The sequence below is a fragment of the Dermochelys coriacea genome, chromosome 5 (genome assembly GCF_009764565.3).
Source record: "Dermochelys coriacea isolate rDerCor1 chromosome 5, rDerCor1.pri.v4, whole genome shotgun sequence".
NCBI classification, from domain to species: Eukaryota; Metazoa; Chordata; order Testudines; family Dermochelyidae; genus Dermochelys; species Dermochelys coriacea.
The window spans coordinates 90,344,816-90,359,814 of NC_050072.1; the positions used below are offsets into that span (position 1 = coordinate 90,344,816).

Here is a 14,999-nt window from a genome sequence, read left to right on the forward strand (position 1 = left end):
TCAGCATGGGTTTATAGGAAAATAGAGCCTGGCAAACTAACTTTATATATATATATATTTTTGATGAGATTACAAGTTTGGTTGATAAAGGTAATAGTGTTGATGGAATATACTTAGTCTTCTAAAAGGCATTTGACTTGGTACCATATACAGTTTTGATTAAAAAACTAGAATTATATAAAATTAAGGTGGCACATATTAAATGGATTAATAACTGGCTAATGGATCTCAAAATATAGTTGTAAATGGGGAATCCTCACTGAATGTGTGTGTGTTTCTAGTGGAGTTCTGCAGTGGTTGGTTCTTGGCCCTGTGGTATTTAACATTTTTGTCAATGACCTGGAAGGAAACATAAAATCATCACTGATAAAGTTTGTAGATGACACAAAAAGTGGGGTAGTGGTAATTAATGAAGAGGACTAGTCACTAATACAGAGCAGTCTGAATTGCTTGGTAAATTGGGTGCAAGCAAACAATATGTGTTTTAATATGGGTAAATGTAGGAACAAAGAATGCTGGCCATACTTACAGGTTGGGGGACCCTATTCTGGTAAGTAGTGACTCTGAAAAAGATTTGGGGGTCATGATGGATAATTAGCTGAATATGTGCTCCTAGAGCAATACGTGGTCAAAGGGCTAATGCAATACTCACATACATAAACGGGAATCTCAAGAATAGAAAGTTTATTTTGCCTCTGTATTTGGCATTGATGCAACTGCTGATGGAATACTGACAGTGTCCAGTTCTGGTGTCCACAATTCAAGAAGAATGTAGCTAAATTGGAGAGGGTTCAGAGGAGAGCCATGAAAATGAGTAAAGGATACAGTCTAAGAGATCAATCTGTTTAGCTAACAAAGAGAAAGCTAAGGGGTAACTTTATTACAATCTATAACTACCTACATGGGGGGCAATATTTGATAAATGTGCTCTTCAGTCTGGAAAAGAAAAGTATTGCGTGATCCAATGGCTGGAAGTTGGAGCTTGACAAATTCAGATTGGATAAACGCATACATTTTTAACAGTGAGGATAATTAACCACTGGAACAATTTACAACGGGTAATGGTGAAATCTCTCACTGCCAATTTTTAAATCAAGGTTGCTCTAGGAATTATTTTGCGGAAGTTTTATGACCTATGTTATACAGAAGTCTACTCTAGATGATCATAATGTTCCTTTTTGGCCTTCAAATCTGTAATTCTAGGTTCTACCATAATACAAATAATAAATAATTTAAGCAGTGGAATTAAGAATGCTTGAAATATTATTCTTAATTAATGATATATTATCCTATCCTAAAAACCTGAAAGAAAAATTCTCATAATGAGAGGAAAAATCTATTTGCAGGAAAAATGTAAAGCAATCAAGGAGATATAGGATATTTGAGAAACAATATAATGAGTAGACAATGTGTATTTTGTGCTAATCATTTTTTTTATTCTGGCGTTAGCTAAAAATCATTTGTCATCTGTAAGACATTAAGTTTGTGGCCTGATCTTCTTATTAAAATTCACTGTCTCTTTGGGTTTTCGGGGTCGTATAGTTTCTCGCTATTTTAAATTAATGTGATTTATTATGGCTGTTAAATCATCCTCAGATGGACTGTGGTACAAGGGGACAATAATGTGACATTGTGCAATTATAAAATGACTTTATAATATGAAACCTCATACTGTGGTGCTTAGCAATCCTTTAATACCCATCAGAGTTGTAACAAAACATAGATAAAAATTACCGTTTTCCAGATTTTGAAGATATGCTGTTCTTTGGAACAGGGCCTGTCTTTATATGTTCAGCTAACACAATGGAGGCTTGATCCTATTTGAGGTCTCTGGACACTACTCTAATATAAATAATATAATTGGCTTTCCTTCCCCCAATAAGTGGGTGGTGTTTGAGAAAGGTTGGGGTAATGAAAAGTGAATAAAGTGTTCTTTTGGAGTTTAGAGCTACCCATCACCACTGTAGGAGAAGCAGGCTCTGAGAGAGGTTACATTAAAGTTTTTGTTGGATTTTAGACAATGTGGTTTCACCTAATTTATTTGTAAACCCCTGATGCTACAATATGAAATAATGTTGAATTTAAATAGTATCTGAGCTTCTCCTATATATATATATATATATATATATATATATATATATATATATATATATATAAAAGCATCAACTTTTTAAAGGAACTGCTCTTCAGAAAAGAATAACAATTTGAAGTTGTTGCTGTATGGTACCTTGGGGCTCATTTTCAGTAATGTTTTGGTGAGTAGTGACCACTTTATCAGCAGCTGGTGAAAGACAGATCTGAAGATAGTGGGAACTATACAGGTACTTTAATAGAAATAAGTATGATAGAAATCCTGGTTAGATATTTTAAAAAAAAGAAAAAGAAAGAAAAGGAGTACTTGTGGCACCTTAGAGACTAACAAAGTTATTTGAACATAAGCTTTCGTGAGCTACAGCTCACTGCATCCGATGAAGTGAACTGTAGCTCAGGAAAGCTTATGCTCAAATAAATTTGTTAGTCTCTAAGGTGCCACAAGTCCTCCTTTTTCTTTTTGCGGATACAGACTAACACGGCTGCTACTCTGAAACCTGGTTAGATACTGCATACCTATTTTAGCTGATAGATCTAGTAAACAGGTTATCAAGTATCAGATGGGTAACCGTGTTAGTCTGGATCTTTTAAAATCGGCAGAATCCTATGGCACCTTATAGACTAACAGACGTATTGGAGCATAAGCTTTCGTGGGTGATTACCCAGCATCCGACGAAGTGGGTACTCACCCACGAAAGCTTATGCTCCAATACGTCTGTTAGTCTATAAGGTGCCACAGGACTCTTTGCTGCTTAAACAGGTTATGTCATCCTTCAGTAGTACAGAGTCTGCATTTCAGTCATTTGGAACTGCGGGGAGGCATTTGTAGGCTCAACAGTCCCTGTTACTTAGATGGTTCCCTGCCAATGTATATGTTTTCCTTGGGAAACATGGATCTATACCCACTGCAGGGGAATAATATTTATACAGTGTGTGTTAAGGTTTTTTTTTGTTTAGGCTTGGGGAAAAGAGATGGTTACAGCAAACAGAATTCATTCCAGTTCTAAGAAAACTAGTTTGATATCTTCTTGGAGATCTTGATATTCTTCAGTTCCCAGGACAAGTTAATTTTGTGTTCATGTACTTTTCCAGTCATGAATTCAGACTTTGATATTGTAGTCTGTACCTGTATGTTTTGATTATGGTATGTGACAACTGTATTCTAGCAGTAAGTTTGTTAGCACTTAAAGTGGAACATTCTGGTATACGTGTGGAGTTGTGCCTGAGAATCTAGTAACAAAAGTTACTGACTAAATATGTTACATTTCAGACACTAATCCAGATAACTCACTCAACAGAATAAAGCTAATCCATTCCTTGTTAAAAATGCTGCCCGCAGTCTCTGAAGGATGTAACAAATACCCCATGCCTAAGCTCCGCAGGGCTCCTCGCAGCCTGAAAGTGAAGAACAACGGGAGTTCGACTGGGTGGTTCTGAGGCAGGAGGAGCAAGGATTTATTTTCCCTTCCAGAAGGCAGAGGTAGTAACTTGAGGTGAATCATACTAAATGAGAACTTCTCGGTTTTCTAAATTCTGGATCTGCATCAAATGTAATAGAAAGACAGGATCGGGTTTCGAGTGTGGCAAATCTTTTAACTGAAGAAATTCCATTGGCTCTGAAAATAAACTGGGGAACAAACCTGTTCTGCGGGGATAGACCAAATTACCTGAGAGGAGTTTCCATTCTGTAATTTTGTTAGCACTCTTTTTCATTTTGACAGTCTTTATATTTGGTTATTTTTTATTTTATTTTTATTTTTAATTACAAGACCAGTGGTTACTTAGGGTATTTTTGTTAATCAGTTTGGGCACCACATGGAAGACTTTGAATTTAAAGTGATATATCAGGTCAGTATTCTATGTGTGTACTTTGTATTTTTGTATTTGTTATTTTTTCAGTTCTATAGTATATCTCCTCATGATGACTAAATCAAGGTGTATGCTCAGGATAATTCAGGAAAAGTGCCCTTTGCAGGGTTAAATTCCATAGTTTAAAAGGTACACAAAAATGTTGTTGTTTGACTGGGAAAGTTTTCGGCCTCTGAAGAAAGCAAACATTGAGGTATATCCTAGAAGGCAGGATGCCCAGGACAGAATAGGTACAAATGAGAATTTGCAGCTCACACGTATTCTTTGGTAACAATTTGGAAGTCAAGACCGTGATTCAGCAAAACATATAAACACATGCTTGAAGGTTAAGCATCTTTTTGAACAGGAATGGATTTAAGCACTTGTTTAGGTTCTTTGCTAAAAATGATGTCCAGGTGCTCATGCGTACAATGACTACAGTAAGTACACCCCTCTGAAATAGGTCATCTCACTATGATCTGTATAGCAATTTACTGCAGGGACTTTTCCTAGGCCAGCAATACAATCTGTTCAGATTTGGTGAAGAGTATCTGAGAAGGAAAGAGAAAATTCACTCTCTGTTCTGGGACTAGGGTAGAAGTTTGCTACGCAGCACCAGCCTCTCTCCTGTGGCTCCCAGTCCAATCTATGTACTGTATTCAAGTCCTGCATTTCTTCCTTCATCATCTCTCTGTGTAAGCCTATATGCTATTGATACAAAGACCCTCTTTGCAATATTCAGGTAGTGCAGAGGATTCTCCTGAACCGCCACTCTGGTAGCAAGTCTCATTTTAAGCAGTGTGGAGGGCCTTATGTAGGCCTTCTTCACTGGGATGAATTTCACCCACTGAAATACTATAAATAGGCTTAATTTACCCCCCTGAAAATCATACATCCAAATGTAACTAATTGTTATAGTGCTTATTACCACAGAGGCATTATGAAATCTCATTACCGATTTTTTTTTAATACTTATTGGCTAATAAGACAGGACAGTGGTGGATTAATAGGAGTTTGATACTGCACAGTTCCATAAGTGTTCAACTGACAGCAACAACAAAAAATGTAAGTGAGGGGTTTAGTAACTAATGAAAAAAATTGTGGGCTTTGTTTACATTTCCTTTGATCACTTTTTAAAACAAACATGCTTTCAACACTAGCTATCCAACTGGTCTATCTTACTTAATAAAATGTTTTCTTATTGGGTAGGATCCAAAGTCCTGTAATAGTCTAAACAATACTGTGGTCCATTGTTTGTTTATTTATTACTGTTTAAAACTGGTGGCGAATATTTTTTTAATCTGGCCTAGGTTAATTTTGTGCCAAATTAGTAAGTATCTCATGGCTGTAATTTAGCCTGTGTGAAAAGAGATCATGGTGGTCTGTGTGAGGCAGTTGTGACTTGTAGGTGTACTGCAACAGACTGAACTTTGTCTTGGCCCACATGACAAGGTCAGAGTTACAAAAGGTTGTGACCCCTGTCGCAAACTAGGGGTCAGTATCCACTGACTCCAGTTGCTTCTATTATTGTCTGAGTTCAGCTCCCAGTGAACAAGAGTACATATCATGAAATTGCCACCACATTTGGCACTAATTGACAGCCGCTTAGCAGTCTTTACAGAAAGGACAATGATTGGGGATGGATATGGGCACTGAATACTCTCAGCCCTAGATATCTTCCCTTCAGGGCAACTTTTCACATTGTGGAAAGTCTGCTGTAACACTGTCCATATTGTTGTATGTATCTTATGGAGGAACTCATTCTCCACTGGTCACTCTCTACGCTTTTTCATGAGCACTAGATTCACTGAGATCTTTGTTTAAAGTTTTCATTTTAATTAGAGAATATTATTTTCAAATGAAAAACATAATGAACAAGAATTTATTTAAATTTTTCCTTCTGGTTTTCTAAGCCCTTTTTTTATTGGGGTGGAGGATTAGGGAATTTGGTAGAATTTTAGATGGGAGGACTTTTTATATTCTTGCAGTGTGTTTTTTTTTAAAGTTCTCTTGAATTTCTCATTTCTGCCTACCAACTTTTAAAGTTTTGCCCTTATCTAGTATGCTCACCACCTCCCATTACTCACTGTCAATGGAACTAAACCACAGACTGCTCTCAGAAAGATCACCACCATATCTTCTTAACCTTTGTAGATAAAAGTGAGGCTTCCACCAACAAAATGGACGATCTCTCCTATTGTTTCTAATGGGGCTGCAGCCAGACTGCTGTATGAGTGCCAAATGGAGGCAGGAGAATGTGGGGGTGCAGTGAATGACACTGGTCATGGTCGGGAAAGAGAACACGAAAAAAGGAGTGAGCTAGGTAACTAAAGAACTGAAGTAATGTTGGAAGGCCCAGGGACAGACTGAGGGGGAGGCAGTAGAGGAGGAGAATGAGATAGGTAGCGGACTGATGAGAATATGAGGGGGAAGTAAATTAGGGGGGTAGATGGGAGACAGACGGCTAGAGGAGCAGGTAGGGAGTACGTGAATAAGACATCAGCCTATCCTGTCTAGATAGGGAGAGGGTTAGAGATGGGTAGGACAGCAACTCCCCGCAACTCAAGGGTTAGGAGAGGGTGAGATAAGTGTCATCTGAGCAGTGAATAAAGACGGTTTGTGTGTGTGTGTGTGTGTGGGGGGGGGGTGTTGAATTCTGATCCTGAGATGATCACAGATGCAAAAGGTGAAGACAAATCAGAAAGCAGGTAAAAAATGTGATTAAAAATCATGATTTTAAGTCTATTTAATTTTTGAAGTATTTTATTTTGGTTTTAGTTCATGATTTTTGAATGCTTGGAGTTAGTCATACTGCTCTGGCCTTAGGCCAGATATTTCTGGGTGAAATATTGCATTCCAAGTATATAGTGTGTCGTGCAGTTTTAATTAAAACAGGTTTATAAATAAGAAGTAAGAATAATTTTTATTTTCTGTGTTTAATAAGAAATAAAAGGGGAAAAGACAGAAAATAGAGGATTAAATTCATTAGACAACTTTTAAGGAAATAACTTTTCTTGTCCAAAAAGCTAAAGGATACTAATAGATGTATAATTTTCAAACATTTCTTCACTTTTGATAACAAGCTATTTTCAAACTTTAATACTAATTTGAAAACTGGATATACTTTAGATTTCTCATTGTATGAAATAAATCCTAAATAAACTTTGTTGTGAGAATATACGTTATATCTTCTTGTAAAAATAAGATACTAGATGTGATGGGTAGTGAAGTTTCACAAACAATACATTGCACACAGCAAAGATGCATTTGTGTACACATAACCCCCACATGTTGTTTTACTACTCTTCTAATGAAATATTGGTGATGACAAATTCAGATAGTAAAAATCTGAGCCCCAGATGGGTGATATATTTTAAAGTACTGATTACTATTCCATCACTGCTACTTTGACATAAAGGGGTCATTATTTTACCCTCTTATAACTATAGGAGCACTTTACTGCCTTTTGGAGCATCTACAGACTGAAAAAAAGATTCTTAATTTCCTCCCACTCCACAGATGAGATGTTAGCAAACTTTTTCCCCATTGTATGTTTAGATATGTCTGATTATAGTTCTAATCTTTTTTAGGGGGACGGGATGGCCCAAGATACTGCTGTCCCTAAATTGAGCTTTCAGTATTGGTTGGATAAGGCTGTTGAGTGGGGTCAAACCACCACTTTGGAATCCCAGCAAGATGTCTGCCTTCACTTGCCTAAATTACAGGAGTTTCTACAGCAGATTTATGAATCCTTGAAACATATGGTAAGTAATTTAACAGGAAGAATGAACTGTTTTGAAGACTGCCTCAAACAATCTGAACCCCACGTTTCGACAAAACCAGAAAGTGAATGGTAGCAGAGCGGCTTGTGGTATTGACCTAATGTATTGCTGGATCAGAGAGGCAAATTGGGGAAACAGCCACAGGTAATGCAAACAGGAATGTGTTTCCTGTGTCCCTGATTTATTGTGAAAGGAGCTTTTTCTTCTTGATTGGTTATGTTGTCACATGAGATTTCCTAGCCAATCGAGTAGACTCTTTTAAAAACTCTTTAAAATAAACACAAATTTGATTCTTGTTGTCAGGTCATAAATTGGATTATTTAAAGGCCTTTACATGCAAAATTGTAACTGATCCCTTAAATCCTAAGGACATGTTGACATGCTAAACCTAGTGCTGTGGCATATATAGTGATTTCCAGCACTACGGTCAGATCACTGGCAAATGTTACTAACTATTCTGGTTAGTGATTTGAGTATTATATTTAATCTTTTTTTTTTTTTTTTTTTTTTTTTTTTTTTGGTCAGGTAAACTTTCGGTGGTTTTTTTTGGTAACTTTTGTGTGCATTGATTCATCATAGCAGTTTTCAATAATACAGTATCAAGTTGTGAGGTTAAAATGCTCTTCACCTCATGTAAAGATTAACAAAAAAGAAAAGTATTAACTTTTTTCTGAAGTTAAAGTGCAGTTTTCAAAATGATTTGAGTGTTGAGAATTTTTTGTCTATATGTATATTTTAAGAATAGATATATTTTTATATAAGAATAAAAATAAAATCTGTTTTTTTTAATGTTGCTACTTCGGTGAGGTTTGGCCTCAAATGGACCTTCTATATATGGCCCCAGAAAGTCTAGGAGCAGCCCCAATCTGAGACAAATCAGTGGAATTTATTGCAGCAGCAGGAGATGGGTTATTGTTTCTGCTACTTGCACATTATCTCAGCACACTACCCTTTTTAAAGCCTTCATTTATTAGACAGTAAAGCTACAAATACTGAAAAAAAAGGCTGATTGCATAAGGGTCTATATAAACCCCACTATCTACTACTTTTTATAGTGAAACTGTTTTCTATTTGGTTAAATGTTCCTTTTTTTTTTTTTTTTTTTTTTTGGTAGGTTCAGTGTCTGTTAAATTTTATGTTGTGACTGCCTCGTTATGATGTAATTTGCCATGCAGTAAGCAGGAGTAGTAATATGTAGATACTTATCTTTATGCCATAACTTCTATTAGTTTCTTCACAAACTCCATGGCATAATGTAAGAAAACTGTAGGGATCAACAGACTACTTTAATTGTATTTTGCTACCTGGAAATTTGTGTTATTTACACATATTATAGCCTTTCCTGACTACTCCACATAAGAAAAATGAAGTTAATTTTCTAACATAATTAAACATTACCCTAAGGGAAATATAGTTGAGGTTTAGCTGACCTGGATGAGGTATGATGTGGCCTGAAAGCTTTGCTTTTATTAAATATCTGAAGGACTTCTGCTCTCCAGTGTGTACCTTTAGCAAAACAATTAATAATGTAATTTACAGTTTTCTAGGTAATTAATGATGATCAGGTATTTTTGGTGTTTAGTTCATTATGTTTTTGTTTACAGAATTCCACTACTGCAATTCAGAGGTTCCCTTTAATTGGTCAATTACTAGGAAGACTTTGTTGGAATCCCTTTGTTGTAGGATATGGTAAGAACTTGAAACTAGCGTTTTGCAAGAGTTTCTAGCATTTTCCTTTCAAATTGTATTTTTTTAAATTTCTGGCCACATACTTTGGTAGTTCATAAAAATATGATGATGCAGATAATTTGTTTTGAATTATGTTATTGATCAGAAACTATAGTAATTGTTCCATAATCTTATGTCTGTTCTAAAATCCATCCACTCCCTCTTCCCTTGAATAAGTAAGAGGTTCTTCAAGACATCTGCAAAGTAAGGGGTCTGTCTCAGTGATCACCTGCCTCTTCTTTTTTTTTTTTTTTTTTTTTTTTTCTCAGAACCTTTCCCAAAGTGCTTGAATGAATCCTTCCTGGCTGTAAAATTTTATCAGGAGGCTCTCACCTCTCCTCGCAGCAGTTTATTTAAAAATCCTTTTTAGGGATTTCTGGAAGCCTAACTCTCAGACTTCTTCCACTATTCCCAGAGACTTGTTTGGGGAAATTGTAAAATCTCTTCTTAGTAAAAGAATCTCTATGTTGTTGGCACTGTCTTTCTCCTCCTTAAAAGGGTGAATTGAAAGCTGACAGGTGTGGAGGAGCATGTAGTTTGGACAGAGACATCCGTTAGGGGATGATCTATTAATGGAGTTTCTCTATATCCTAGTAAGGAGAAGAGGATGGAAGATGATAAAATATGGGTAGAGGTCTCTGGGCGGCTAGAGTAGGCACTGCTCAGTAGTCCCCGGCAGCTTGTGCCATGGGCCCCCGTCCAGCAGCGCCCTCCGCCTGCCTTCTCTCCCCTCCGCCCCATGATTTAGTTAGGGGTATTTATAGTATAAGTCATAGGCGGGTCATGGGCTGTGAATTTTTGTTTATTGCCTCTGATCTGTCTGTGACTTTTACTAAAAATACCCATGACTAAATCATAGGATTTCAACTATCCCCATATTGACTTGGTACATGTCACCTGAGGACAGGATGCAGAGATAAAGTTTCTTGACACCTTAAATGACTGCTTGTTGGAGCAGCTAGTCCCGAAACCCACAAGAGGAGAGAGAATTCTTGATTTAGTCCTAAATGGGGCACAAGATCTGGTCCAAGATGTGAATATAGCTGAACAACTTGGTAATAGTGACCATAACATAATAAAATTTGACATTCCTCTAGGGGGGAAAACACCAAAGCAGCCCATCATGGTAGCATTTAATTTCAGAGAAGGGAACTACACAAACATGAAGAAGTCAGTTAAACAGAAATTAAAAGGTACAGTTCCCAAAAGTTAAATCCCTTCAAGCTGCATGGAAACTTTTTAAAGACACCGTAACAAGTTCCTCAATTTAAATGGATACCCCAAATTAAAAAACATAGTAAGAGGACCAAAAAAGTGCCACCATGGCAAAACAACAAAGTAAAAGAAGCAGTTAGAGGCAAAAATCCTCCTTTAAAAAGTGGAAGTTAAATCCTATTGAGAAAAATAGAGAGGAGCATAAACTCTAGAAACTAGTCATTTGAAACCACAGATATGTAAGTAGATGCAATTAGGTTTCTCTTTTATTTCTTTATGGCTTGTGAATCTCTGTGCTAACCCCAGGTGCTCTTGTTTTGCTTGTAATCTTTAAGCTGAACCTCAAGAAAGCAATTCTTGTTTCTTAATTTTTTTATTTGCTCTCTTTAAATCTAGCAATAGCCTGAGTTTTTAGATTTTTTCTTTTTTTTTAAATAAAGTTTACCTTTTTTAAGAATAGGATTGGCGTTTGTGTCTTAAGAGGTTTGTACACATGGTGTAATTAGCTGATGGCAACGGCTGATTTCCTTTTTCTTTCTCAGCTCTTCCCCTGAGGGCTTGAGGGAACCCCTAGGAAGGAATTCCCAAGTGCGCCTTCCTGGGTTCTCAGAGGGGTTTTCACACTTGGATGGTGGCAGCATCTACCCATTCAAGGTCAGAGAAAAGCTGTAACCTTGGAAGTTTTATACAAGCCTGAAGTGGTCAGTATTAATTTTTAGAATCCTTGCGGGCCCCCCACCTTCTGCACTTGAAGTACTAGAGTGGGGAATCAGCCTTGACGATTATGACAAGACCACCTTACACATCCTTTCAGAGGAACAGGTTGGTGAATGAGACCTTTTCCTAAGTTCATCTCCAAAGTGATATAAGAATTCCACCTGAATCATCTGTCACCTTACCACTTTTGTTCCTGAAGCATCACTCTTCTCTGAGAGAAAAGACGTCTCGTATTTGGATGTTTCCAGGACCTTGCTTTACTACCTCAACAGGACTAAGCCATTCATGCTCTCTTCCCCTGCATCTCTGTAGTCGTATCAGCTTGTCAGAAGGTCAAGCCATCTTGTTTGAGAGACTTTCACACAGTGGGTCACATAGTGTATATTCATTGGCTGTCAGCTGGCTGGTGAGTCTCTCCCACTGAGAGGGTACAGGCAACATCTTCTGCCTCCTTCAGAATGTACCAGTCTCTGAGATCTTCAAGAAAGTCATGAGAAGCAATCCACTCACTTTTGTTAAGCATTATGCCTTTGATATGGTAGCCAGGTTGGATGCCAGATTCAGAATAACTGCCACAATCACTGTTTGACTGACACTGCTGAAAATCCTCATTCCTGCTGATCATAGAGGATGCTACTTACCAGTCATCTAGCGCGGGATCCACACTGACATATTCTCAAAGAAAGAATAGTTACCTACGCTATAGTAACTGTGGTTCTTTGAGATGTAGTCAGTGTGAATTCCACAACCTGTTTTCTGTTTCTCCTTTTGGAGTCTTCAGCAACACAGGTTTTGAATTGCAAGGGAACTGAGGGAGGGTTGCAGCCATCATGTCCTCAGATGGGAGCACAAGGAGGCACAGAGCACATATCTGGCCCGAATGGACACTACTAGTCAAAAAAGGCCAGTCTCATATGCATGAGATGCCACATCCATCAGCTGATCTACGCTGACTATAACATCTTGAAGAACTACAGTTACTGTAGGATAAGTAACTGTTCTTTATAGTCTGTGAGTCCCTGATTAAACAGTTATAATACAATGTAATCTTTTGCCCCATCACTTCTGCTTTTTCTTCTCCCTCTCCCTAAATAAAGTTTTGATTGTGTGAATTATGTAATTCCATATTTTTTATTAAGAACTTCTGTATGGCATACTGTAAATGTGTGTGCATAAACAAGGATAAGACAGAGACAGGATTGAAAATAGTTGAACTAAATTCTTTTTTTTGTAGGATGTATGGATTTGAGTTCTTTTGTGTGTATAAAGCATCTTTACTGCTTATTACTTAAATATTTTTGGTTTTGCATTAGCAATGTAGCAATTTTGAGATAATTTTAATCACATGTATTATAACAATAGTGTTTTTAATAATATTTAAAATTTTTGACTCCCAAAAGAATAGGACTGTAATAGGGTTAGTTGCAAAAAGAAATAATTATTTGTTTAATTTCTCTCCTAAATAATTTCATACTGGGAATTTTTTAAATTGAAATAGTACTTTTGAAGATGATAAAATTGATAACATGCAAAATATGCAAATAGCTGAAAGCTAATTGTCTCTATTAAGTGAACATTGAAAGCACAAACCAGAACCAGGACATTTAGAACTTCTAGTGAATGGTACACAAGATGCCTCTTTTACATTGATCTTAAACAAACTAGGAAATTATGTAGGCTCATAAAAATGTAGATTAAAAAGATCCCAATGCATATAACAACAAAACGGTAGTTAGTTAAATGTGTGTGTTTGATAACCATTTCTGTGCAGAGATGTTAGTCAGTGGGAGGCCAGTGATGGCCTACAGGCTTGTTGGACGTTTATTGAAGAATACTGGTTTAAATCACTAGTAACATCTTTGATCACCTGGTGAAAATACAGAAGTTCCTTAATGGAGCTTGTATTTCTTGTCTGCAGGCTTTGCCAACAAAGTACTTCTAAATTATACTGTTTATTACATCCTGGATGACAAGTATATTGAGAACAGCAAAAGTCATTATAGAGAATCATTTTAGTGTTATAATTTCTTCTCCCACCATTCCTAAAACCCTTTGAGTAATACTGTTTTATATTATTATTAAGAATAATAGCACTTAGTAAGCTAATGTTGTATCAGAACTTCTCTACTGTTAAACCCAGTTTTTGTAGGTTTACACTATAACAGTAAAATTTTACTCTGGGCTGGAATTTGAGATATAAGCTTAGCCTTTGCTAAAGAGCAATATGTAAAACATTTTTTTAAATAAATAATTATACTCCTGTTCAGAACTAAATTTTGAGAAAGAGTCTGAGTAAACTGGCTATGCAGGCACACAGACTTGCTCAAAAGACATTAGAATCAGAATCCTCATCTCCAACTTTCTAATCGTCTGTGTTTACATGGGCAGGGTATAGTGTATGGTGGAGTACCGGACATGCCCTGTTGTTGCTCACATACATGAGTTATGTGTTGATTAGAACTGTGTAGTGCATGGACCTACTGGCTACATCCATTCATTTCCTTTGATCCATTCACCAATCTACCCTTCTGTGGTCCTGAAGAGAAAGCCACAATCGAGCTTGGTTGTGCAGTGTTTAGGTGTTTGCGGAGTCTTCCTATGCGCCATATGACCTGGCTCCACTGTGCAGCAGAACTGTTACATTGCCACAGCATGTGGTGTCTAATACATCCATCTACAGGGCCCCATGTTATGAATGATTTTACAAATCCTTAATTGAAATTTGCAGGGATAAAGTTCATTTACTGGTGTGTGTGTGTGTATATGTATATGTATATGTGTGTGTGTGTGTGTGTGTGTGTGTGTGTGTATATATATATATATATATATATATATATAGGTAAGCTTATGATAAAATAGTAATAAATCTTGACTAACAATGGCTTGTTGTTATGGCTAATGATATTAAAGAAAAATACAAAGATATTTAAACACTTACTGCACATTAACTGTAATACTATTTTAAAAGTCACTATGCTATGCATGATTTTAAAGATGATCTGAATACTGTATAGGCTTGAATATTTTTAATATCTGTGTAGTTCATTGTGTTCTATGCTTTTACATGTTTTTTTTTTTTTAAATTACTATTGAAGAAAATGAACACACAAGAACTACATGTGAATAACATTAAGGTTGTGATGTGAATCTGTTAGAATAGATGCCTTTAAAGTTAAGATTGACATTTGGGCCTTCTGTTTGATATTTTAACAAGGATAGATTGCTGTGTATACATTTTTGTCTATATTTTTACTTTATTTTTTTAATGTATCCTTATTTGCTTTTGTTTCTTCAGATGAGAGCCAGAAAACTCTAATGTGGTGCTTATGTTGTCTATACAGCAATGAACCACAGAACCCTGTGGAATTGAAGGCTAACAGCTGGATACTGGTAAGCGAATGAATCCTCCCCTTGACTTTGAATTAAATTGATTATTTAAAGGTGCTACATCTATAGCATAGAGGCTGTGTGTAATTTCAGAAACTGCTCCAAAGACAACCTACGTACATTGTGTGTTGAAATATGTTCCACTCTAATTATAACATAATCTGTGCTAGCCTATCATTTTGAATGTTAAAAAGATGCGCTGCTCAAATGAGGGTAGTTTTAATGGCCTTT

General features: G+C 36.5%; 1 protein-coding gene across 14 annotated transcripts in view; it reads left to right on the forward strand.

The window, feature by feature from the left end:
- The window catches only part of FANCC (FA complementation group C), a 137,733-nt gene that overhangs the window by 24,809 nt on the left and 97,925 nt on the right, over positions 1-14,999 (forward strand). For 11 of the 14 annotated variants that reach the window (XM_038403918.2, XM_038403913.2, XM_038403912.2 and 8 more), the window contains 3 exons: positions 7,530-7,703; positions 9,326-9,410; positions 14,677-14,771. In XM_038403918.2, coding sequence (XP_038259846.1) covers positions 7,539-7,703; positions 9,326-9,410; positions 14,677-14,771 — 345 coding nt within the window. In that variant the 5' untranslated portion in view covers positions 7,530-7,538. Of the gene's footprint in view, positions 1-7,529; positions 7,704-9,325; positions 9,411-11,206; positions 11,319-11,361; positions 11,487-14,676; positions 14,772-14,999 lie in introns of those variants that run through there. The other 3 variants (XM_038403919.1, XM_043515031.1, XM_038403920.2) reach the window with 3 other exon arrangements.